The following is a 26,827-nucleotide window of genomic DNA, read 5'->3' as shown; positions in this document are numbered from 1 at the left end:
ATAAATCGTCTTTCTGGGGTTACGAATTTTAACTTTTAATTCCTTTTGTATGCTGGATATTGTACTAATTAATATTGTATTTGAAGTTATTCTTTTGAGTTACTGGTGGTGTCTTATTAAGTTCTACATGAGTTTTTTTATTATTAATCTTCTCTTTGATGGTTTCCAACCATTTCACCCCCACCCCACCCCTTTTTTTTTCTGCAGCCCAAGTTTACTGACAGGTCTAGGATAGCTTACAGTGGTGGAATAGTGAAAACTGCCTTGAATAACTCTCCAAGGAAACCGGTTAGTCATGACATAGGGCATATAGTTTGATGTTTAAATTATCACACTTTTTTGTGTGTTACACTACCTTACAATATACCTGGTTGCTTTGTTAAAAGGAGAGTTGCACTAAGGGAGAAGGTAAAAACTATAGGAAGCCATTCAGTGCCCTTCCCCCTTGGGACAAGTCTGGGTTTTTTCTCTGAATAATACACAATGCAGCATTCAGTCTTCATGAGAAGGTAATTTTTGATGGTATGACTGGGATCTACTTTTGAATAGAATACTTTATACCTTGATGGGATGTTTTTATTTTGGAGTCAATACAGAAGAACTGAAGTCTGCTGGCAGCTACCTAACAGTGACCAGCAGTGCTACATTTCCTGACTTCAAAGAGGGGGGCGGGGGGGAAGGTAAAATTTGTTTCTGTGTGAAGCTGCAGGTGAATTTGGAGGAAGTGAACTGCCCATTAATAATCTTTAAATTGTTTTGAGATTTCTAGTTACAGAATTATTTTTATCCTAAGTGCTTTTACTTGCCTTGCAAAGCTAAATCGGGACTTTCATGTGAATAGTTTACTTGCTAGAATTGTAGTCTTGGCCATTTTAAAATTATGAAAGTATTTCAGCTGGCAAGAAACATGCTGGAGAGGCTATATTCCCAGCACTGTGTTCTGGGGAGGTTTTCATAACTGTTCTTGTGGCCATTTGGTGAATAATGCACAGAATATAACATTCCCAAATTCAAATTCCCTTTCTCCTCAATAGGGCTTAAAACTTGCCTTTTCAGTCAGGGATTCTGTTGGTGTTACCTGATGCTGCTGTATTTTGTTGACGACTGGAAGACAACTCTTACACGTCCCAGGTGACTGCCTGGATGACTGGCCTGCAACATTAGCCAACTCCCTTACTGGCCTAGCAAATTGTTCTGTACAAAGTGGAAAACTTTATAAAGAGAGAGAATGATGAGCGGGGAACTGAAACACTACAATTAAAGTAGAGGCAGAAATTTACACATCATGCCCTCCCTTCCCCACCCACCCCCACCCCCCCCCCCCCCCCCCGACCCCATGTCTGCTTACTACCTTTGGTTTTGAGAATAGTAGCTATGTCTTGCACTTTGCTGTTCTTGAAAACACCACAGCCAGTGGTTGATGTTTTTCGGGGTATAACTAAAAGCTAACAAATTAATTTTCTTAAAATATGAAGTGCATGCATGAAAAAGTAATATTTTTTTCCCCAAGTTTTTCTTACAATCCTATTTTCTGTCCTGTCATCTTCTCTGGAAGGAGAAGCTAGAGGTCATAACGCTTGTGGCTTTGTTTCTTTGCTGTGGCGAATGGGTGATTTGAAACTCAAGTCCAAGTCAAAGGGATGATCAAAACCCCTGTGTAACAGCTACTTCATTTGCAAAGAGAATGTTAAATATGACCTTTCAGGTAATACAATAGCTACGTGTTGTCTAAGCAGCAGCAATCTTCCTCTTCAGCCATTGGTGATGTCGGTCCATGATACAGCAACCTAACTAATAACTCTATTCACCAGGCATGCAGAAAGTATAGCAGATCAGCTGAGCAGAGTTTCAGTTCATGTTACAAATTATATACTGAACTATGAGTAGTGGCAGTAATAATTCAATATATTCATAAAGGGGATGAACTTTGCTTGAGGCTAGGAAAAATTGTCACTGATTTTAAGACTCTGATGGAGCACATAAGGCTTTAAAAACAAGGGTGTTTTCCTTATTCTTTCCTGCATCTTATATGGTAAGTGAACCAGAACATACAGAATAAAGAATCAGCTGCTGCCTCCTCCCAGGCATGCAGTGGAAAGTCAGACATTGTTTGTCACTGCTTTTTATGGAAAGCCTGATGATGATTTCAGGATTGTACAAAACTCACAACTAAAGACAGGTTTTTATCTGAAAAGTGTGTTGGAAGAATGCACCAGCTTTCCATGCTTGCCTTCTTGAAGTATAGAAGTAATGCAACAATTCCTGACTCTTGCTTTCTGTCTTCACTTGATTGGATAAAGTGGTTTAACACTAGCGGAACAAATTGCTAAAGAAAATGAACATCCTGTCTTAAAAGACTCACCTTACCTGACCCTCTCGCGGTTCCAGTGCAGTCTGACTGCTCCAGAAATCAGCGTTGTTTAGAAACAGCAGTAAAGGGAACATTGCAGCAACAACAGTAATAAAGTAGGGTTATAGGTGGTAATTGTAGTGATGGCTTGGGTTTGGAAAATGGCATACTTTAGATGCTTCTGTCCTTAAAGAGAGCAAGGGAGAGCCAGAGGTGGTGATGGTCCCAGCGACAGAGCAGGTATGTACAAAGTGCAGATATTTAGACAGCGTGTTCGTAATGAACCTTCATGATGTACAGCTGAGAGCATTTTGCCTTGAAGAAATCTGTTCGTACTACATACATACTGTATTCATACTGTAAATGAATCCATATATTTGATTACATTATCCAAAATTGTCACATGCTTAATTGCAAGATACAGCTTTCCTTTAATACTCTTGCAGAGCAGCTTATAGGCTGCTGCCTTATTTTTTCCCATCGTAACTTCGCATGGAGAATTAATGAGAAAACATTAACACAGTGATGTGTGTGCGTGCATGCAAGAACTTCAATTTATATCTTCCCTTGATCTTTATTGCAGAATATATTGAGAGATGGGAGCTCTGGGCGCTTCACACTGTCTTCCATTAGAACTTTTGTACTTTAAACCTAATGGAAAGAAAAAGGAGGGAGGGGGGAATGGAGGGCAGCAAGGTGTGACCATGAGAGACTAGAAAGAGGTGGAAGAGTTGTCACATTGAGACCAGAAATGTGCCAGTCTTTACCATATTTGAGTAATGATTTAGAATTAATGAAGGATGGCATAGTAAAATGAACCCACGTAGAACTCTATAACCATGTCGTTTCATAGAATGGTTTGGATTGGAAGGGACATTAAAGATCATCTCGTTACAACCCACTGCCATGGGCAGGGTCACCTTCCACCAGCCCAGGTCGCTTCAAGCCCCGTCCAACCTGGCCTTGAGCACTGCCAGATATAGAGCATCCACAGCTGCTCTGGGCAGCCTCTGCCAGCTCCTCGCCGCCCTCACAGTAAAGAATTTCTTCCTAACATCTAATCTAAATTTATTCTGTTTCAGTTTAAAGCCATTCACCCCTGTCCTGTCACTACTTCCCTTGTACAAAGTCCCTCTCCAGTTTTCTTGCAGGCCCTTTTAGGTACTGGAACATGCTGTAAGGTCTCCCCAGAGCCTTCTCTTCTCCAGGCTGAAGAACCCAAACTCTCCCAGCCTGTCTTCATAGGAGAGGTGCTCTAGCCCTCTGAGCATCTTCATAGCCCTCTTCTGGACTCACTCCAACAGGTCCATGTCCTTTTTTTGTTGGGGATCCCAGAGCTGGACTCAGCGCTGCAGATGGGATCTCAGGAGAGCAGAGCAGAGGAGGAGAATCACCTCCCCCAGCCTGCTGGCCATGCTTCTTTTGATGCAGCCCAGGATACGGTTGGCTTTCTGGGCTGCAAATGTGCATTGCCAGGTCACGTTGAGCTTCTTGTCATCCTACACCCCCAAGTCCTTCTCAGGGCTGCTCTCAATCCATTCTCCACCAGCCTGTATTGATACTGGGGTTCCTCTGATCCGGGTGCAGGACCTTGCACCTGTCCTTGTTGAACTTCATGAGGTTTGCACATGGGCCTACTCTCAGGCCTGTAAGTGTCCCTCTCGATGGCATCCCTTCCTTCCAGCATGTTGACTGCACCACATGGCTTGGTGTCAGCGGCAGGCTTGCTGAGAGTGCACTCAATCTTGCTATGTCACCAACAAAGATGTTAAACAGTGTCAGTCCTGATACAAACCCCTGAGGAATTCTAGCTGTCACTGATCTGTACTTGGATATTGAGCTCTTTGACCTTGTGACTCTGAGTGCCACCATCCAGCTGATTCTTTATCCACCTGTCCATCTGTCAGATCCATGTCTCTCCAGTTTAGAGACAAGGATGTAGTGTGGGACAGTGTCAAATGCTTTGCACAAGTCCAGATAGATGATGTCAGTTGTTCTTCTCTTATCTACCAATGCTGTAACCCTGTCATAGAAGGCCACCAAATTTGTCCGACACAATTTGCACTTGGTGAAGCCATATTGGCTGTCACCAGTCACACCTGTTTCCCTGTGCCTTAGCATAGTTTCCAGGAGGGTCTGCTCCATGATCTTGCTGGGCACAGAGGTGAGACTGGCCTGTAGTTCCCCAGGTTTTCCTTTTTCCCCCTCTTTAAAAATGGGGGTTATGTTTCCTCTTTTCCAGTCAGTGAGAGCTGACCGCTATGTGTTCTCAAATATGATGGACAGTGGCATAACCGCTTCATCTGCCAGTTCCCTCCAGGACCCATGGATGCGTCTCATCAGGACCCATGGACTTTTGTATCTTCAGGTTCCTTAGATGGTCTCAAACTTGAACTTCTCCTATAGTGGGCAGTTCTTTGTTCTCCCAGTCTCTGCTTTCGTCTTCCATGACTTGGATAGTGTGGATGGAGCCCTTGCCTGTGAAGACTGAGGCAAAAAAGTCACTGAGTACCTCAGCCTTCTTCATATCCCAGGTGGCCAGGTCTCCTGTCTCCTTCCAGAGAGGGCCCACATTTTCCCTAGTTTTCCTTTTATCACTGACATACCTATGCAAGCTTTTCTTGTTGCCCTTGATGTCCCTGGACAGATTTAATTCTATCAGGGCTTTAGTTTGCCTAACCTGGTCCCTGGCTGCTCTGACAATCTCTCTGTATTCCTCCCAGGCTACCTCTCCTTCCTTCCACCCTCTGCAGGCTTCCTTTCTGTGTTTTGTTTTGTCTGGGAGCTCTTTGTTCATCCATGTAGGCCTCCTGGCACTTCTGCCTGACTTCCTCTTTGTGTATAAAACTCCTTGATTCCTATATGATTATTTAGGCATTTTTCAGTGGAGTAGTCATGATTCTTACAGACATCAGTCTCTGAAGTATGTAACTGCCCTTGTGTCTTTGCGTGATTTGATATTTGTCAAAACAAAGCTTTCATCTCCCCATCAGTCATTTCTTACGCAGGAAGTGTCATAGAGCAGCAAAGTGTATGTTTCCGTGTGGTCTTTCTCTGGCTTATGCTTTTATTACCTATTTGTATTCTACTGCTTAATAATCCAGGGTACAATCAACCACCACAGACAGTAAATCCTTCCTGGCTTAGTATGATCATAACTTTCTGGAAAGATTAAATAAAACTGTTATATGTTATATTCCCATTTGAGTATTTCCACCAAAGTATTTCTGTCTTTCACTGTCTACCTTCATCTATCTGTGATTGAAGTTGCCTAAATTGAGAGGGAAACAAAGAGGAGAAACAATCAGGGTAGCTGGCAATTTCCAGCTGTTCTGGCATTCACACAGAATATAATAATCAAGCCTCCACTTAATTTGGAGTCTGAACACAGAGCCTTAATGAAGAACCCTCTTTGCATTCCTGAGATTATTTTTTTTTAATGAGATTGAGCAACTCTTGTATTTTTGCTTTTTCTTGCTTCTATGCAACCCAGAGAAGTTGAAGAACCTCTAAAGGCAGCAGCCTTTATAAATATACTTTCTTTTCATTATAAATATACTTTCAGGTTTTTTAATTCTTAGGCTTCTCATCACTGATTCTTTTTGAGGTGGCAGAGTCCCTCTGCTGCTTGTGTAGCTTTTCCTCACAGAACTGGGAGTTTTTATTTTCAAAAAAACCAATTCTATATCTTGCAGCAGCAAGAGTGCCAGTTCCTACTCTTCAGGCTAGTGCTGGCTGATAGTGGCCTTACAGCTTGTCCAGGAACTAGTTGGGTTTATGAATTGCAGAGATTGAGGCAGGGGAAGGAAGGGGAGGTTATATGCTTTGCAGGTTTTTTGCATGGAAGCTTCACTGAATGTTGGATGTTATGGATTTCATTATTTGAGAAGATAGCTAATTTGGAATATTCCAAATTTGAGAAGTTGTGTGGGGTTTTTTTTGTTTTGTGTTTTTTTTTTTTAATTATTTTTGCTCTGTAAGCTTTTTAATTCATTCCATATATTCTCTTGTTTTCCAATGGCAAGGTCCAATTTACAAGTCCACTTTCTTTTTGCATGACAAGCTCCTTTTGAATTCCCACGTGGTAGGGCCTCATCTAGTGTCTGCTTGTCCTGTCTGCTTCAGGATCAACAATATTAGTATTAATCACAAGAGCTTGTGAAAACTGTCTTCAGCTGAATATCCACTCAGATGTGATACAGAACTTGAACCTGTATTTTTGTTTAACTTGTGTTAAACTGAAAAAGGAGAGATTTAAATGAGATATCAGGAAGAAATTCTTCCCTGTGAGGGCGGTGAGACACTGGCTGTGGGTGCCCCATCCCTGGGGGTGCTCAAGGCCAGGCTGGACGGGGCTGGGAGCAACTTGGGCTGGTGGGAGGTGTCCCTGCCCATGGCAGGGGGTTGGAACTAGATGATCTTTAAGTTTTTTTCCAACCAAAACCATTCTATGATTCTATGTAATTGTATCTACGAGGATGACTTTCCTTTTATTGTGTCCTGTGCTGATAGAAGCTTCCCAGATTTGATAATGCCATTCTTTGAATGATGCATGTTTTCATACAACAATCATCTGAACTCTGAGTTTATATACTTAGATTTTGTTTTGAGCTGTTATCTTAAGAAAGCCTTAATTTTAAAGAATTTCTGTAAGATTGACTCATTTCATCTCCCTATAAGTAGAAGAAAAGGTAAGGTAACTTGCTGAATTTTCTGATTTTTATTTTACTTATTAATTCTGAGAGAACAGAAGAGTAGGTTAGAGTTCTGCAATTATACAGACCAAACCCAGTGTTTCTCAACGTATTTTCAGTCTTACATAAGGAAATAAAAGACAGCAGAGGGCAGTAGTATGGTACTTATGGTAAAGATATTCAGTTAGCTAATAAACAGTTTACTCATTTATATTTTCTTTAACTGTTTGGTGACTGAATGATTATTAGAAATTAATTTTGCTGTGAAGTATGTGTGGGTTCCCCCCAGCCCCTGCCACTCACTTCCCGAGATGCAGTGCAGCATGGCCTTTTCACAAAATGGCAGAATCACATGCTGATCACAGAATGGTTGAGATTGGAAGGGACCCCTGGAGGTCATCTGGTCCAAACCCTCTGCTCAAGCAGGGCCGCCTACAGCCAGCTGCCCAGTAACATGCCCAGACAGCTTTTAAGTGTCTTCAAGGATTGAGACTTCCCAACCTCCCTGGGTGACCTGTGCCAGTACTCGGTCACCCTCACAGTGACAGAGCGTTTCCTGGTGTTCAGAGGGAACCTCCAGTGTTTCAGTTTGTGCCCATTGCCTCTGGTCCTGCCAGTGGGCACCGCTGAACAGAGCCTGGCTCTGTTCCCCCATTTGTACCTTCCCTTCAGGTGTTTATGTCCATTGATAAGATTCCCCTGAGCCTTCTCTTCTGAGGGCTGAATAGTCCCAGCTCTCTGACTTTCCTCTCAGCAGAGATAGTGAGGTCCTTTTGTCTTCATAGCCCTCTGGACTCTATTCTATATGCCCATGTCTCTCTTATACCGAGGAATCCAAAACTGGACATGGTACTCCAGGTGTGGCCGTTCCACTGATGAGCGGAGGGGAAGGATCACCTCCCTCAACTTGCTGGCAATACTATTGTCCAATGCAGCCCAGGGTACCTTTATTCTCTTTTGCTTTAAGGACACAGTGTTGGCTCCTGTTAAACTTGATGTCTACCAGGACCTCCATGTCCTTTTCTGCCAAGCTGCTTTCCAGCTGGGTGGTCCCCAGCATGTACTGGTACATAAGGTTATTCCTCCCCAGGTACAGGACTTGCATGGCTCCTTGTTGAACTTCATGAGATTCCTGTCAGCCTATTTGTCCGGCCTGCTGGGGTCTTTCTGGGTGGCAGTACGACCCTTTGGCGTATCAGCCACTCTTCTCAGTTTTCTGCTGTATATAAAATTATTCACACTTGTTTCCATGTTATCGTTTGTGTAATGGAGCCTGTGCCATGAAAGGTTCTATTCTTGAGTTGCATTTCTCCCTTATATACTGGGCAGATGGTGAAAGTCTTCAGTGTTCTACTGAGTCTGTAGGGAGGGTCTTGTAGTGACTTGGGATGACAAAGCTGTTTTCCCTGCCTAAGCAAAAGAATAGTTGGAACAACGGAGTCAGCTGGATACAGGTCTAAAATGGTTTCCAAGAAGCTGCAAATGTTATTTGAGTTTATTTTATCAGGTAGTGCAATAACTCTGATCTTAACAACTGAAAATGTTTACTTTCTTTTTTCTTACTTTTTTTTTATTTGGCGTAACTGTAGTGGGCTGATGAAACTGCTGGTGTCTGTCCCTTACACTTCTTTTAGTTATATTTGCCAACTCAATTTTCAAACTTTTCTTTTAAAACTGCTTCCACAGTTCTTTATGTCAGTTTTTACTTACTGCTTCAAGGGCTCTCCTGGTATTAGGCTGTTTCAGTCTGAGAAGTTCAGAAGATGGGAAAACTGTAAATGCCATAGATCCTTCTGAAACTGGCTGTTCTTCTCCTTTAGTTTTATCTCCCCCAAAAAACCAAAACCACCCCATACTTTAGATGGTTTGAATTTGTTTAAATTCTGTTTTGATAAGAAACTATTAATACAAAGGCTTATTTCTGGCCTTTGATGTCCACCTGACCTCCCAAAATACTAATTTAGAACAACAGCAGTCTTGAGAATTTTTCTTCAACCAGTTCTCTTAATGAAGAGAACAACCTTATAGCTGTTGGAGAGGAAAATGTGTTACAAAATTATGTTTAACTGGCAAAAAAGTTTGTAACAAGGTACACTGTTGCTGTGGGTCTGAGGAATACAGCTACATGTCACTCAGAACATACAACGCTGCATTATTTTTTTATATTTTTTTTTCTTCCAAGTTTTCAGAGAAGATTTCACAATTTTGACTCATTCTGCTTTCCAGTAGACAGGCTAATCTCTTGTTAGGATGACTCCACTGCAGTTGGTGTTGCTTGGCTTTCAGAAGACTGAATTTTTCTCTTTCAAGCAGTTATTCTTGTGTGTGGGTTGACACACACTGAAGTTCTCTGTGCGCTGAAGTCTGGATATACCTCTATAGAGAAGGGTGCTTTGTAAGTCTTTATCCTTACAGAAGAAACTGTACTGACATAGCTGTGCTCACACTGGAAGTGTTGTTGCTTTAGCATTCTTCATATTAAAGCAGGAAAGTTTTCTTTAAAAAGCACATTTTCTTTGTGGACAGCCTTCAGGATTGCTGTTGCATCTTATACAAGTTTAAAATTTTCATTTGAAAAGGGGACAGAAAAAAAAGTCATAACCTTACTTGTGTAAGAGTTACGCATTCTAAAACCTAGACATGAATACTTGCTGGCATTAAAGACACCTTCAAAGACCTGATGGATCCCAAGCAGCAGGAGGTTTGCAAATATACTCCAATGAGGGTTTCATTAATCTTCCAAAACTGGTGATGTGAAATATGTGAAAAAGAAAAAAGGATCCTTTCTTTGAGGAGGATATTTCTTTTAAAATATTTCTTCTGTTATAAACATAACTTTTATAATGTTTCAAAGAAGTGATAGCTTTGTCAGTTGAAAATTGTAAGGTCTAACTTTCATTGTAGGTTAAATACAAATAATGAATTGTTTAGAGAAGGCTTGCATGTGGTTTTTGTTCTCATTTAAATTTGTCTCCCTGTGCCATCATTAAAATAATGGTAAAAACAGAGCTTCAGAAAAAATATTTTTCTTTGTTACAAGAGTTCTCTGTTCTTCCTTTTCTTAGACATATCTCCTGAAAGAGGATAACATTTTTTTGTGGGTTCTCAGAATTACTAGGATTCACTTGTTCTGAGGCTTTGCTTATCTTGAGTCTCTCCTGACTGCGTAAAGCCAAGGCTTTAGACAGCTACTCCATCTTTCACTGTTTAGAGGCTCTTCATGCTCCTAAATGCTGCAGCACATAGAGATACAAATCAGAAGAGAACTGAGGAAGGCAGTTGTCAGTCCTCCTGCTTTTTTTCCAACAAACCAAACCACTGAATGAGAGTGCAAGACCAGTGACATGTCAGAGGCAAGTGTGATGGTTTATGTAACAACTCTAGTTATGCACAGGTACTGTCTTATCCTCTGCTGACCTGTTTCTAACACAAGTTTTGTGTGTCACAATAGAATGCGTCAGGAATAGGGAATTTAATTTTCTGTTTCTCAGCTAAGAATTCATGCAGTGTTAGTAGATTGTTCTGTATTTTTAGAAACTGTTGCTAGAATATCTTTTATATGTTGTTTCTGTGCAAATGTTTTAATATGTGTTTAGAAAATTGATTATTAGTTTAGAAATATGATCTGAAATGTGTTAGCTTTAGAAATGGCACATTGTGGCTTTATGGTGATCTCCCATGTTTGTTTAGCATGCATACATATATTTCAGCACATTTGCAGTTCTACAAGAATTCAAAAATCTATTATGCCTTTTTTTTTTATGGTAATTTTTAAAGCTGTGTGATATTGCTGATTGCCTTTCACCATTCCTATTTATAGTTTGTAATTACAGTGAGTTATCTGTGGCTTATCCTGAAATGTCGTATTGCTAAGGATCTGATTTTTTGGGTCTAAATTACAAAATCTGGAGTAGTCTTTACAGTATTTGTAGAATAAGTGCTGCTCACCAGAGATGATACAATTTTAATAGGCCTTCCTACGTGCTGAGATCCTGGCTTGTAAGCCCACAGAGCGCTGCTTTGGCCTGTGTGCCCATCATGTTCCCTCTGCCTCTGCTGATTCTGTCAACAGGGGTCTCAGATGGCATCACTGGACACTTTCAGTCCCTCAAAAGACACTGGAACACTTTGTCCCCAGCAGGTCATCCCTTTGCAAGGGCAACTGATATAATTGTTTTTTTTTCTTTAGCGTGTTGTGTGTCGCTGTTCCTTCTGTTCAGAACATTCAGAACATGTACTAGATTTATATTTTCTTTTTTATAGTTTCATAGAAGAATTTACAAAGGCATCCCACTGCAGTTCAGAGGGCAAGTCTGGTCTTTACTACTTGACGTCCCTAAAATGAAAGAAGAAATGAAAGACTTCTATAATGTAAGTTTGTAGAATTTCCACTTAATTAAAAGAATTCTGATACTAAGACTACAGGCTTTATTAAGCTTTTGTTGTTAGCTGTGGTTTTGCAGTTAGAAATGTCTTGCAAACATCTTACAAACTCAGATTTTAGGGACAGAAGTGAGAATGTATGAACTAATGTCAAGAGAAAATTATTGTAAGTGCAAAAAATAAGGTGGTAATCTAACTTGTGCAGGCTTCCTAAGTATTCAATTACAAAATTGAATTTAATTATAAAACATTAAATCAAGCACTAAAGTAGAGGTATGCTACAACTAAATTAGATTAGAACAGAAAGATGGAGGAAATGACTATAGAAATATCTATGATCTATGCCTAGATAGTAACTGTCAGCTATGTAGCTATTACTTCTGCTTAGAGAAAAAGGTAGGAAAAGTATGAAAACCACACTAAATCATTTGCTGAAAGTCCAGTCTGGAGCATTTGCATCTTAGGTTATTTTTCCAGAGTAGTAAAATTCATGTTCTGTCTTTCTCCAGTGATATACCTACCTGAGAAATGGCAATTAGAAATTTGAAATGCTGTAACATAGCCTTGAATATGGGTAGTGAATGTGTGTCAGAAATGTGTGTTATGGGATCGATGTTTTTACATCTATGCTGTGTGAATGTGTTTGGCTCCTATAGAATTTATATATGTACGCAGGCGTTTTGGAAGTTAAAATTGTTATGTTGTGAGTTGCTACTCTGTATTAAGTGTTTTAAATCATGAGATGGCAAGTACTTCAATGTAGGTAAACAGGCAAGCAGGTTTCTGCTATTTTAGAGTTCACTGTTTTAAAGTTAATTTCTGTTACTTACTGTTTTTCCCAGAAATTGAAGTGTCAAGCACGAGGGTCTTCACCAGATATTAGGCAAATTGATCTTGATGTAAACCGAACATACAGAGATCATATCATGTTTCGAGACAGATATGGTGTTAAGTAAGTAAATTAAAAGGTTTTGTTTTGCTTGTCTGAAAACTGGCTTCCAGTCTGCCTCCAGCCTCTTTGACCTAGTCAAGCATATTGCCTGTAAGCTCCAAACTTTCAAAGAGGATTGTCTGTGTGCATTGATGTCATTACTGTTAGTACTGCAAAACCAGATAGATGGCCACTCACAGCCAGCTAGTTTTCCCTCACTATGAGGTGATCAGTAGCATTCCAAGAAAACCATTTCTAAACTGTTCTCATTGTGTTTCAGACTTAATGAAAAGTGTCTCAGATGTTGTAAAAACAAAAGCATGGGAATTGCAAGCTAATAAATTAAGATTTATTACACAATAACTTTATTTAACTGTGTATTTTCAAAAACAAAATAACTTTTTGCATCTCTAAGAGCTTTTATCTTCCCGGAGATTTTAGCCTTCCTTTGGATTTTATATTCCTCTTCTTCTAGTATCTAATTCAGAGCCAAATAAAGCAGTATTTTATATGTGAGCATTTAATTATTGACAGATGCAGGCTTTTGGATTTCTTCAAAATGTTGTGGGGTTTTGGGTGGGTTTTTTTACTGTCATTGAATGAGGAATGGCAGCTGTCATCTTTAAAAATGCTTTATAGTGAAATAAATGGCAATACAAACATCAGTATTGTTGCTAGCTTGCGGCATCAGCACCCTGCTGAGATGAAGAGGGTATTTTTTTCCCTTCTGTGGTTGTATTAGTTCAGTTTTTAATCTCCTTTTCTTTCCAAGGCAGATTCTACAGTAGTCTGCTATTTTCAAAAAGTGATACTCAAAGAGCTGTTGACTTTATAAGAAAATGCCTGGTTTATTATCACATTATTCTAGGATTTTGTGGACAGATTCTAAATATGGGGAATGTCTCTGGTGGCTGTAACACAGGATGGAGTACAAAGCAGAAATTCCCAAGCTGAGAGCTATTCTGTGCGACCACTGTAGTTTAGATACATTTGTTCAGTGCTATCTGTACTTGAGCCGATGTGCCTTGCCTCTCAGTAGTACTGACACAGGGCCATGCAAAAATGACTGTGTTGCTTCTGGGCCTTAGTTTTTATGCACATTTTAGATGTTAGCAGAAGCTCACTACCTCTTTGGTTTGGGGTTAACACAAGCAGAGCCAGCTCCAGTCCCTGTAGCTGTGTTGTAAGCGTGTCCTCAGAGTCCACAGGAAAGCCTTTGGCTGCATAAAGCAATTTCACACTTGGAATAGATCTTGGAATTACTGTACATATATTATGCAATTCCAGTGATGCCTCAATGAAAAATTCAGAAATCGTTTCACATAGCAATGAAATAGAAGTCCCCTGGGTAAATCAATAGATTGTTTGACTTTTAAGTAGGCTGTATGTCTTTGAGGGTTCATTCTTTTATGGGTCTTTAGTGGTATCATCTAGTATAAATAGTACTAAAATTACCATTATTTTATGTATCTCACTGTGAATGAGATTGAGCTCTTACGTTCAGTTTCATATGGTCAGCTGAGGATATAAAAGGTTCCTGTGTACATTTGGGACCTTGTAGTTTGTCCTTGTAAAATAGGACAGCTTAATATCTAGTTCTTTAGGTTACACTTTGTGTCTACTGAAGAATGGCTAAGCTTCAGTTTGCAAGAGGGCAAACAAAAATGCCATAATCTAGATATTTTGGTAAAATTCCCCAAGTATGCATCCTCTTCCCAATAGAAAATGCACAGCTTTTTGCTTATGCTTTCTTTTTTTAACCGGCTCATATCTATTTTATATATTTGATTAGTGGCAGGCAGAGGGAATTTCACTGGACAGAAAAACGACAGTATGCAAAACTCAGCACTTAAATTTTAGCAGTTTTAGTTGTAGATGAAAGTAGGCATTCAGATTTCCAAATTCTCTCCTGAACAAACCACAGGAAGTAAGTGTGAGTTTAAAAATTCATTATGAGAGCTCTCCACCATTACTTTGATATCCCCCATTTGAGTTTTGTTTTGGTTGGGTTGTTTTGGGGTGTGTGTGGTTTTTTGGCCTACTGCTTTCACAAGTTAGACTGTTTTTATGGAAAGCAAAGGGCCTATACAAAGCTGCCTGTAATTTTAACTCTGAAGTACATGGAGATCAGGATGCTCTGGAGGACTGAGCATAGATTAATGCCGAGTCTCGGTTGGTATTGTTTTTCTTCAGTCTGACAGTAGCAGTCACTAAAATGGCTTTTAATTTGTGTGCCCAGATTAAGAAACCTTTGTGGCTGCTTTCTGTATTCCAACTCTTCTACACCTCTGTTTGAAATTAATAATAGCTGTTGGTGTTCTGCAAGCACAGGAATCGGGTCTGGGGTTGTTTAAAGCTCGGCATTCAGAGTAAATTGGTGTTTGAAATGTAGCCCATCCTATGTTTCACTGTACCTGTCTGTAAAAGCGATGATATGACACCATTGCCTTCTCAAAGTATTATTGGTATTTTTTGAAACCTTTCAACATGTAAAACATCAGAAACATGCTAAATATAATGTTGGTTTGAAATCAAAAGCGCTTACCACTGTAAAGTGTGGTTTATCCTGTTCTTTCGTGCTAGACAAATTACACTGGGGAAACAGGTTTCCAAAACATAGCTCACTACTTTTATGTTTTTTCCTGTTTTTCCAAAAGATGATATTATAGTGTTTTCCTTTTCTATTCTTATTTCTCCAGGCAACAATCTTTATTCCATGTTTTAGCTGCTTATTCCATATATAATACGGTAAGTTGTGTACCCTCACTCTTAAATACAGTTTCTCTGAATGTGCCATAAGATAATAACTTGCAATTCTGTATCTTCTCTCCCTAAAAAAACCCAGACATTTCAGAGGCCTTTGGGAGTACATAGAAATGTTTGTTGACATGTTTTGAGCTGAAGTTAAAATAAAGCATCTTGATTATGTATCTTATTGGACAGACTGAACTGTGCATAGTGTTCAACTGAAATTGTCCAATTATATGTTCAACTTATTGTCCAATAAGAGTAATGAATTTGTGCTGTGCTAGAGTTTTATACTACTGATATTTTCCCCCCATTATATTATATGCCTCCCATTCATTTGGGTGATTGGAAAGAAAACACACTGCAGAACGATGCTTGTAAACAGGCATATTTTATAAACTGGAGGACTGTAACAAATGAAAAATGGTTTTAAGGTTGCATCTTCTTTACTTAAGACCTCTGTCTTGGCTGCAGTCCTTGGTGAGCATTTAGTAGAATGGAGTTCTCAGACTATAGCATAAGAGTTAGAAACTTCGGGATTTTGTGATGTCTTTTGGCTACATGCTAAAAATAGAAGACACTGAAATGCTATCATGTCCACATTTAGCTGTGGTTTTAATGCACTGTCCCCTCATTCCTTATGCCCGTTGTGATCACTTTTGTACATCTTTCATTTTATATCTTTCAGCAGCTCCCTAGAATTCAGTGTAAAAATATGTAAAGAAGAAGAAAGTGAAATTAAGCAGTTACTGTAATTATAAATACCTCTTTATTTCATTTCTGAAAGTTCTAGGAAATGTAACCTTTCTGTCTCCTCACAGCTGTTGGGCCATAAAAGAACTTACATTGCTGGAATTTGTTCTCTCTCACTTGTTATGTTGTCTTAAGTTGTTTTTTCTTTTATAGGCAGCCATGACACACTGAGAAGTAAAACTCAAGAAGGACCTTTATGTATTTCCTGTAGAATATTGAACTAATATTTTCAAGTTACATGAAAAATTTTGCTTAAAATCAACTGTTAAAGTGGAATGATGGGAACAATGCAGCGAGGCTTTTATTTTGCACTTACATTGTTGCGTTTTTCCTCTTAGTGTATAGCAGTTCTTATGCTTTGGTTTTATCTCTAAAGCTAAGAACCTGTAAACCTGAAAAAAATTAGATGACTTAATTATTGAAGTCATTGTCCTCACAAGTACTTTCAGTGGGGTTGTCTGAGCAGCTAAATGATTGTGGCAGTTGGTTCCTGCTATAAAAGTCAAAATGAACAGCAGAGGAAATACTGAAGTTCAATTTTGGAACAATAACATTTTTTTCTTTGAGTTTATTACATCTGCTCGCTATGGGCTGCTAAACTTGAGCAAGTTCATAGATATAGGTCATTCTTGAAAAGTCCTGTCTTTATCAGATGATGCTCTGATTGTAAAGCAAACCAAAGCCAAACCCCCTTCTCCCTCCAAAACCCCAAATTATAAGTAAATGGAAAACACATCCATTCAGAAAATAAGGTGATACTGTTACTTGAAATTAGGAGTGCTGACAAGGCTTTTGTGCATCAGTATAGAGTTCTAATGAACAATCAAGAATTCCAGTTTACTTTTCAGTTGGAGGGTTGTGCATCATGCTTTCTATCCATCAGTGTTTAAAATGTTTAAATGTTAAAGTGTGTTTGGTGGTGCCATAATTAGGGAGCTTACACCATCAAGATAGGCATCCTCTTTCCTCCACTAGCTCAAGATAAATCTAAGACCTCATGGTTATGAGATGTTTGTTTTCACTATTTTAATATTTTTTCACTGTCTGTTTTTCAGGAAGTTGGATACTGTCAGGGAATGAGCCAGATCACAGCTTTACTGCTTATGTACATGAATGAAGAAGATGCCTTCTGGGCCTTGGTGAAACTTCTCTCTGGTCCAAAGCATGCTATGCATGGTATGGAATTTCATGTCACTTGGTGTATATTAGGTTTTAACTTGCCCTATTTAAGTTGTAAATTGTTTGAAAATGGAATTATGCTGTTCTGACTGTATAGTCAAAATAAGACATAACAGGGGCTTTATACTGGGGGGCTGTTGGATGTTACCGGAGCTTTCACCCATAATGGTAAGTAATTGTTTTTATATGTGATATCTTTCAAATAGTTCTTAAAAAAAATCAGATAGTTTCCTTTCTTCTTAATCTCTCAGGGTATGTAACCAATTGGAAACTGGTTATGTAGACATCTATATAGCAATAGAATAGTAGTGGAAACCTAACACAGAGTGTGTTAATTAACATCGTGGCTTTGCTGCCATTTGGCCAGACAGGAATCTGTAGTAAAAATTGGACTTGTATCTAGGCATTAACTTTGGATTTCTTGGTTTTATCTCTGCCTTGCACAGCATTTCCTGCTGTCATAGTCTTGTTACTTTGATGTTATTGGTAGTTCTCTCTTTCAGTGCCAAATTTACTATGATCTATGCATATTCCATGGTTATTGGTATGGAACAACTCCAGGAATTCCAGCATCTTTTGTAGATGTTAGTGATGTCGTGATTCAGAAAAGCTGTAGTTCTTGGAAGCCTGAAAAAGTAAATACTATCGAGAACTTGGGCTTTTTACCAGGTTTCCAATAAACCCTAGCTCCTTTTCCCTGTTTAAGACTTTCTCATACTGTGATACCTTCCTTCTCAGGTTTCTCAGTGTACCTGGATGTTCTCCACCCCCAGAACGAAGTGCAGTTCGTTGTTTTTCTGTTTATACTTCTTCAAAGCTATTGCCTTAAGGAAAAAAAACAAACAAACAAAAAACCAAAAAACCCCAAACAACAACAACAACAAAAAACACCACACCACAATCTGACCTGAGGATCACTGTCATAAGTGACATTTTTAATTTATCAAGTGTCAAAGACTTGCTTGGAGCTTTATACACTGATAACACAGACTAAAAACATCTTTTAAAAATCTATACATGTAATAATAATAGTAAGGAGCTGTGCAAATACAACTGTGTAGAATGTTGAGCTTGTCAGAGGTCGTAGAATGTTTTAGCTGTTTGGGTAAGTCTAGGTCAACTCATTTTATACCAAATCTGCTGAACTGGTTTTGATATGTGGGAGGTTTGCATAGGTGTAGTTGCCTTTTTAAGATGCCATAGACTGTTAAACAGGATTTTAAAACTTTTTTCAGATTTTATGCCTTAGCATTTTGTCCATGTCACCTTATTTTAAAACAGGAAAGACTCCTAACCTTGGAATGTGATGCTAATGGAGAACTCTTAACACTAATTTCTCAGGATTTTTGTAGTCATCATTTGAACTTGCTGTGATAAACCAGAGGGTTCATCCGATAGCTGGAGGTGGACTTAGATAGGGCAGATGTGTCACTTGTGTATGTATGGGAGTCAGCACACTGCCTGTGTAACTCATATTGAATACCCCATTCAGACCTTCCTCTCTCCCTCCTTCATTCCTTTCCTTCTCCTTTCTACCCAAAGTTACAGGGCATGCACCTCTCAAGTGGTTAGAGAGGGAAGGAGGGAGCTTCAAGTAACCCAAGGTTTGATGAGTTCCTCCACAGGGCATACAAGCCATTGCGCCACAGGTTTATACACACGTTGAAACTGTCTTGGCAACGTCTGTTAAGGAAGCTTGCATCTATAGATATGCTGACAAAACCTTAATAACTCAAATGTTGCCAATTTATCATTTATTAAATGTTACTAACCTAATTTAAGGTCCTGCTTTCAGGAGGTTGGATCAGATAATCTCCAGAAATCCCTTCCAGCCTAGATTTCCTATGATTCTTAGAATGTTTATGTTTTAAATGGGTTTGTGTCACAGTGCAGCATCGCTTTAAATATCACTGTAGATTCTGGAAGGGAAACTTTAAAACTGACTAACTGATGTCATATAACGGTTTGCACTTTCTGTGTGTTATTTGGGGAAAGTAGTTTCAAGCCCTGTTAGACAACTCTTTAAAGCCTAAACTTCAAATCTAAATTGGCAATATTCATGAGGGAAAACTTTTATAATTACAGTTGATGCCACTGTCCATCAGACAATTCTCTGAAATAAGCATCTCTCTATGGAAATTATAGGGGCGGGCTGAGTAATTCAATCAAAATCATATTGATGAGAGTAGGATGGTTAAAAGTTCCTCCCGACAGACAAGGAGTTTTGTCTGGTTTTCTGTTCTATCTGTGATCTGGAAACCTGGAATGTTTTTTGAGTGCAGCTCATCTCTCAGATACATAGCCAGACTAATGTCAAGCAAAACACGCCTTGATTTCAAGGGATTAATTTGGCCTGTCTTATATTTCATATTATGTGGATGATATGAAGTCACTAAACAATAAAATACATGTATCTGACCCTGAAAATTATCTAGGTTTTTGAAAACTTTCCATTGGTCTTTCTATGATTTAAAAATTCAAGATAATGAGTTGGTGTATATAAATTGCATGAGCAACTTTCCATGGAAGAAGCACCTTTTGGATGTTGTTAAGGATGACTAATTAGCTTTGATGTAGTCATTCACTGTTTACATTAAGAAAAAACCCAGACACTTGGCCTGTATTAGTAAAATACCTAATATGCAACCTGACATTTAAGTATGATAAAATGTGCATTTGTATCCATGAGATACTAAACCTGTGTGAATCTGAGATGGTAAATCTTGCAGCTTAGTGACCATGCACTGAATTACATAATTTGTAACTAGAAAGAGTTTTATTTTTTGTTTGGGACTTTAAGTTACTATTTTAAGTGACACATGTTCTCTGGGTCCATGCATTCCAGTTTTCATACTGCCTATCATTTACAAGTAAAGCTTCTTGGGGTTTTTTGTAGACTTTTTTAATTCTAACAATATAGCTGTACTAGACCTTTTTAACCCAGTGTCCTGTCTCTGATAGTGACCAGCAACAGATGCTCAGAGAAGTGTCTGAGAATAAGGCAACCAAAGATCCACGCTTCCTGGAAAATGTATTAGAGGCTAAAAGACTTTCTGGAGATGGAAATTTGTTTTGCCTTTAATAGGCTCTGGTAGACTTTTCTTCCTTAGATAATTCATTGTGATTGGCTATGGATTGTTTCCTTCGATTTTTGTTTTGTCTCTGTCACATGATGGTTTCTTGATGATGCTCTCCAGATCTTGCCTTAGATGAGACAGTGAATGCTCGTAATCTGATCATAACGGGCACTTGGTGGTACTTCCCATCAGCTGTTTCTTTACTGCAGACTGATCAGAAGCAGTGTTTCTGTCTGTCCTTGACACAGAAGTGGTTGTATATTTTGATAATTTCTGTGACTTCTTGCCTTTTCCATACTTTTCAAAACTCTGTTATGATGGCTAGGGCTTGACTGTTCACAGCGTGGACACATAGCACATGCCAAATAGCTTAGGTCCCAGCACAGACTCCTATGCAGCTTCATGGTTGAAGCCTTTTTGTCTTTCTTTTATTATTATTATTTTGCTATCTTTTAACTCGTTGAATTAGCTGTTTTAGGAGATGGACTGAAGAGATGAAGCTACTTAAATGATAGAACCTATTAAGTACCTTTGGAAAGTCAGATATTCAATATTAACTGTTCTTGCTGCCTACATGTTTGTGATTTCTTCAAGGAAGTTCAGTAGATTAGGAGATGTGACCTCTCTCTGTAAAAATCATGTTCATTCTTCTCTGCATTGCATCCATCTGGACGTCCAGTTACCCCGACTTTCTATATTATGGTTTCTGTCGGTTTCTTCTCAGAGTATTAGCCTGAACATTGGACAGATATTGGACTGAAAACTGGTTTAAGAAAAGCTGACATCACATCAGCCAGCTTACAGACTCTTGATATTTTAAGCAAGAGGTTTCATAGAATCCATGTTTCAGCTGGTTCATCTTTGATTTCTTTCAGAGCTGTTTAGGGTTCTGACTTGGGATCCTCCCCATTGTCTTCTATGCAAAAATTTAACTTGTTTTTAGTATTGACTTCCCCTTCTCTGAGCACTTCTAGAAATCTTCACAAACTGTTGAACCTACAAATTCTCTGTCAGACTTTCTGCTTCCGAGGTGTTTGAAAATAGGTCTGTTAATATTTTTTTTTATATCTTTGTAAGTTGGGTTTTTTGAGGGGAGGCTTGCTTTTTCACATTTTTATGCTGCCAAGGTTTGATCATCTCTGTTTTTCTGATCTGAACACAGCTTCAGCTTTTTGAAGGAACTTCTTTGAATGGCTTCTTTTCCTGCTGTGTAGCTGTGCTAGCTTTCTTTTACATTTCAAATTTCTTGGCTGGTATTATGTGTTTGCACTGAGCCTTTTTTTAACTCTGTTGGTAACGCTGTTGGAAGGGGATCTTAGTGCCTGCCTTTTCCAGTGTATGATCACTAAAAGTACTCAAGATTCTTTATATGTCCTTAGTTTCAATTGTGTGAGCTCACAATCCTTACTTTATTTTCATGATATTTGTCTTAATAGAATATCCTTCTTGTCTTTTTTTTTTTTATGGTCTTTTCTTCTGTGCAGACACTTCTAGGAGCTGCCTATGCTGTTTGCCCTTCTCTGATGAATTTGCAGGGCATAATCCTGACTTAATGTCTTTTTGCTTTTAAAAAGGTTTTTATTGGTGTGGGTTGTGGGTTTTTGTTTTGTTTTTTAAGGAATAATTATAAATTTGGGTTCCCCATGATCTCATAGTGGGTAGACTAATGTAGGACTGATAGATCTGCTGTCATCTACCATTATTAATCAAATAATAGTCACTAAGGAAATGTATTGATGTGTTGCTGTAGTCATTTAGGCAGGAGTATGTGCATATCCATATGTGGACGTTGTAAAATTGCTATGAATATCTGTTCAGATCCAGTGGTCTTATAGAAGGGTAATATTCTCAGAGCTCTGAATGCCTTTTTTAATGTCATTTTTATAGTACTTACACCTGTTACATGGTCAACTTGTTTTCTTAGGTTTTTTTATTCCTGGTTTTCCAAAACTCTTGAGGTTTCAAGAACATCATGACAAAATACTGAAAAAATTTTTGTCCAAACTTAAGCAGCATTTGGTAAGTATTTATATCACAATAAAAGCAATACTAATTTACAGCTTGCTACCTTGTTTCAGTTCAGGTTAACCCCTTAGGGTAAGAGGACCTCAAACTTCAGAAGAAAATGCAAAACTCTGAGGCATAATGTTGTTTTCATTATAGACAAAATTATGGTGCACCTCAACAGTTATGATAAAATTGGATCCAAAGTAATTAAATTGGGTGTCTGTCTCACTTTTGACCTTTGAGCTAAGGAAGTAATGTGGTCCTTCTACCAAGTACAAACTGCTGTATAGCAAGCTGATGTTAAAACATTTTCATCAAGAAATTATTCTGCCTAGAGCTTTGTGGTTCATCTCTGGACAGAGGTGACTGCAATGAAGCAGTTTTAATCTCTGATTAAAAACTAACCTTTATAACAGGAGTTAATGGTCCTTTTAAAATTTGCATGTGCTCAGTAGTATTTTCACAGACCTAAATCTTGAGTATTATCTCTGTTGCTCTTAAATAGGAAATAACGTGTGGGCATTTGTTTTTTTGTTTTGTTTGTGGGTTTTTTTGCTAATATTGGCTGTATTTATTCTAAGGAACAAATTATTTTTCTAACGGGAGAAAAACGCTTTTCCAGTAGTCATCAAGAATTTTCTTTTACGTTCACATTGGTTCTGGTAGAATCCATCTCCAAGTCTTAAAAGGTAGAGTGAGAGATACTCCGTTGCAGCAACATCTTCAAAGAGTGATAGCTGCTTACAAACATTACCTTCCCAGGACTGTATTATTTTCTGTTTAGTATATTTTTCTTCTTGGAAAAAGAAAAGACTGTTGTCTTTTCTTTTAGCAGACTAGCACCTTGGCAATGATGAATTGTATCTAATGTGTGCCAGTTGTATTATAAAATAGAATTTAATGACTTCTTTTTTAACAACGCGCTGTAAGGCCTGCTCATAACATGGAATTAGGCAGATCTGGTTAGAAAAATACACTCTTCTTTTAAAAGACCAAATCAAAATTAGTCATGCAAGATGATCTTGTCATATTAAAAAAATAATAATAAAAAATCAAGACCAGTTCTGTAACTACCTTGACTCTGAAATGAAACTTGTGGATTAAGTTTTTACAGTACATGCAAGATGATGATTCTTGTTTAGAAATATAGTCTTATTCTCATCTTTGAGGTTGTCACATTTCAGAAACAAAATAGAGAACAATTCCAAGAAGTTTGGTTGGTTTTAACAGTAAATGGCAAAAGGCCCTTATACTTTCTAAAAATCCAAAAATAATTATGCATGGTTGAAGGGATACAACCTGAGCCTGGCATATTATTAACTTCTGTATAGTGCTTATAGACCTCTCATTACTGCATTTAATAATCAAGAACTGCGGGGTGGGGGGTGTGTATCTGTCATCCCCCACACCCCTACATTGGGTCATTTGAAAAAGAAAGTTCCAAAAAAGTGCATTCACTCTCTCTGTGTATATGCAGTATATATTTTTTTCAGTTTTAAATTGGAACTTAGTTCTGGTTTTGTGTGAATTAGTTTAGCGGCATAAAATTCAATAGCAGTAAGTTTTGGGGTTTTTTATCAGGGAAAGGCATCATCCTTTATTTCTTTGTTTCAGTAGGCTGATGGCCATTCTTACAGGTTAGAAAAAACTCAAGGTGTTTTTTCTTCTGTCTGCTTTTTTAAAATATTCTCAAAATTAAGAATTATTTTTCCTCATTTCTTATTGTGAATGTATCACTAAGATAAGCCCATTTTATCTGGCTGAAAGATGAAGGTAAAGCCTGCAGACAAACCAGAAGGATTTGGTCCATTCCTTATTCAGTGTTTGTATATTTGAAATTTTTGAAAAGCTGAATGTGGCAAGCATAGAATATGGTGTTATCCCAAAGTTAAAATTCAGAATTTCTTAACTTTTCAGCTTTTGCTTTGGCTTTCCTCTAATTGCAAAGAACTTTGAAGAGCTCCATGAAACTGCAATGAAACTTTAGCCATCTTCAAATGGCGTGGCGTACCAGCTGGACCATCTATGCTCTGGGGGAAATTGGGCCCCTTAATTAAGGAATGTAATACCTTATCAATGTTAAGTGCTGTTTTGAGGTCCTGTGTTTGAAGAATTTGATCGGTTTAGGCTAGTTTCTATAGGTAGGTATTCTTGTCACAAAATCTTTGCAACCTTTGGCATGAATTGGCAGCCTTGCTATAGAAAAATAAAAGACTAAATCGACCCAGTGCCTGAACTTTGGTTGCTCCAGAATATTGATTTATTTTCTTGGGAAAATATTTAATCTTCTGCTACCTCTGTCCCACAAATAAGATGGAGGTATAATAACCTCTGCATCTCCGAATGCAGATTCTTCAGGTGATGAAGTTGATGAAGAAAAACTGTAAAAGACACAAATTGTATTCGTTGGATTGAGGTAACAGTGTTTCATGTAGTTAAATCAATTATTTATGGTGAATATTTGGTATGTTGGCCTCAAGGTGAAAATGTTTTTTCATGGACAACCCAAAACATTACTTCATTTTTGTATTTTTAAACTTCTGCATTTTTTACAGGACTCCCAGGATATGTCCACTAGCTTTTACACAACAAAGTGGTTTTTCCAGTGTTTTCTTGATCGTGTGAGTATGTTTTTCATTTTCTATTTCTGTTTGTAATTGTGACTTGGGACAGCCTCTTTCAGTGTTGTCTGATTCTATCATTGCAGACTCCTTTTACATTAAGCCTCAGGATATGGGATATCTACATACTTGAAGGAGAGCGGATTCTCACTGCTATGTCTTACACAATTCTGAAACTGCACAGAAGTAAGAAATCTCTCAAACATTTGAATGATAAATTTAGCTGTTTTTGTTCCTGTTTTGTGTAGCTTGACTTTGTGTAAAAAAAATTTGTATGCTATTTCTGATGGGTGTTTTTCCTTCCTATGCACAAAAAGATCAAAATCTTTGCTTTATTAATGTGGGTGTGTGGTGGGTTGGTCTTGGTTGGATGACAGGTGCCCACCAAGCTGCTCTATCACAGCCCTCCTCAGCTGGACAGGGCATGGAGAAAAGTAAGATGGAAAAAAAACTCCTCATGGGTCAAGATAAACACAGTTTAATAAAGCAAAAGCTGTGTATGGAAGCAAAGGAAAACAAAAGATTTATTCTCAACTTCCCATCAGCAGGTGATGTCCAGCCACTTGAAATAGGGTTTCGGTACACGTATTGGTTACTCCAGAAGATAAACATCATAATAACAAATGCCCCCCACTCCTCCTTTCTCTTAGTTTTTGTTGCCGAGCAGCCATCATATGGTATGGAATGTCCCTTTGGTCAGTTTGGGTCAGCTGTCCTGGCTGTGTCCCCTCCCAGCCTCCTGCCCACCCCAGCCTGCTGCGTGCGGTGCAGGGGGAATGTTGGAGAGGCAGCCTTGGTGCTGTGGAGTGCTGTGCCCAGAGGCCAAAGCACCTCTGTGTTATCAGCACCTCTCCAGCTACCAAAACCAAGCACGGCACTATGAGGGCTGCTGGGGAGAAAATTAACTCCATCTCAGCCAGATCCAATACCATGTGTTTTCCAAAGAAAAATATTTATTACTGTAAGAAAGTTATTTAAGCATTGACATGAAGTGAGCTTTATTGCTGATTAAGCAATGGGGGAAAAATGTTGTAGTTCCACAGTTTGGAAATGGCTTTTTAACCCCTACAGGATTTAAATTAACCAAAAACAGCACACAAAGAATCCCCACCTGAAACTCTTTATCAGCAAACAACTTGGCAATGAGTCACCACCCATGTATGTCTCTCTTTACATTGCTGTTGGTCCAAGAATGGGATTAAGATTCAGAATTTCTGTTGTCTGCCTGGATGCCCTTGTCTTCCATTTCTTGCTTTCGGGTGAAGTAAAAGTTGAGATTTGAGCAGAATTGTCCAAAGCATCTATGCCTGTTTCCCCAAAGTGACTTAGCACCTTAAGTTCCAAAGGATCCCAAAAGCTTTTAAGGATAAATGTTGGCTTCTAAATATACTTGAGCATTTCTGAAGACGATACCTTGTAGCTCAAGTTTATTAAAGTCTTACTCTGGGAGTTCGGCTTTCTTAGTTGGGGTCATTTTATTTCTATATAAATTCAGAGGTCTGCATGGAGCCTGTAAAACTGATGTCTTAGTTTGCTTGCTTTTACCCTCCTTGAACTGTGGTGATCCTACCTCACTGTCTCACTGGGGTGTGTTCATTAGGTACTTCATAAACTGCTTTGAAAAATGAAAAACGTTATTTTTGTAATTATTGTACTTCAACATTTAGAAGCAAGTCATTCGGCTTAGTATTTTGGTTTCTCTTCTTTATTTACAAATAGACATCCACTTGAAAATGTTTTTTATTCACCACTTTTTTGATGGGAAGACCTGAGAAAAAAGTCCGAATGCAGGCTTGCTTGCTTAGCAAGTATGTGGCAACTTCTTCCCTGGTCAAAACATCAAGGTACCTTACGGCAACAGAGAAGAAATGAGAGGACTGGCAGAGAAGGTGGCAAAAGACAGATTCTGATTCGTCTTCCAGTCTCTTGCCTACCCTTAATAACATTGGGGGTGTAGCTATCCAGTCAAAGTGCCGTTGTGAAGCATTTTTATTACAATGCAAGAACACTTTTTATGGTTCCTGTATACAAATTGTACATTCTGAAACTTTTGATGGCATACATATGCTTAAAGAAGCTACATA

At 38.6% G+C, this 26,827-nt stretch overlaps 1 protein-coding gene across 14 annotated transcripts in view; it reads left to right on the top strand.

Moving 5' to 3' along the window:
* Window positions 1-26,827, top strand: part of USP6NL (USP6 N-terminal like) — a 200,877-nt gene that overhangs the window by 99,469 nt on the left and 74,581 nt on the right. For all 14 annotated transcript variants that reach the window (XR_013928898.1, XR_013928899.1, XR_013928900.1 and 11 more), the window contains 7 exons: window positions 11,308-11,415; window positions 12,270-12,379; window positions 15,058-15,106; window positions 16,915-17,035; window positions 22,040-22,134; window positions 24,678-24,743; window positions 24,830-24,929. Coding sequence is in view for 6 of the 14 variants with exons in the window: in XM_080392035.1 (XP_080248161.1) it covers window positions 11,308-11,415; window positions 12,270-12,379; window positions 15,058-15,106; window positions 16,915-17,035; window positions 22,040-22,134; window positions 24,678-24,743; window positions 24,830-24,929 (649 nt within the window). In the remaining 8 variants the exon portion in view is untranslated. The remainder of the gene's footprint in view (window positions 1-11,307; window positions 11,416-12,269; window positions 12,380-15,057; window positions 15,107-16,914; window positions 17,036-22,039; window positions 22,135-24,677; window positions 24,744-24,829; window positions 24,930-26,827) is intronic.

The sequence above is a fragment of the Falco punctatus genome (genome assembly GCF_963210335.1).
Source record: "Falco punctatus genome assembly, chromosome: 6".
Taxonomy (NCBI): Eukaryota; Metazoa; Chordata; class Aves; order Falconiformes; family Falconidae; genus Falco; species Falco punctatus.
Note: the sequence above shows the minus strand (reverse complement) of the source record. Positions and strands in the feature narration are given on the sequence as shown.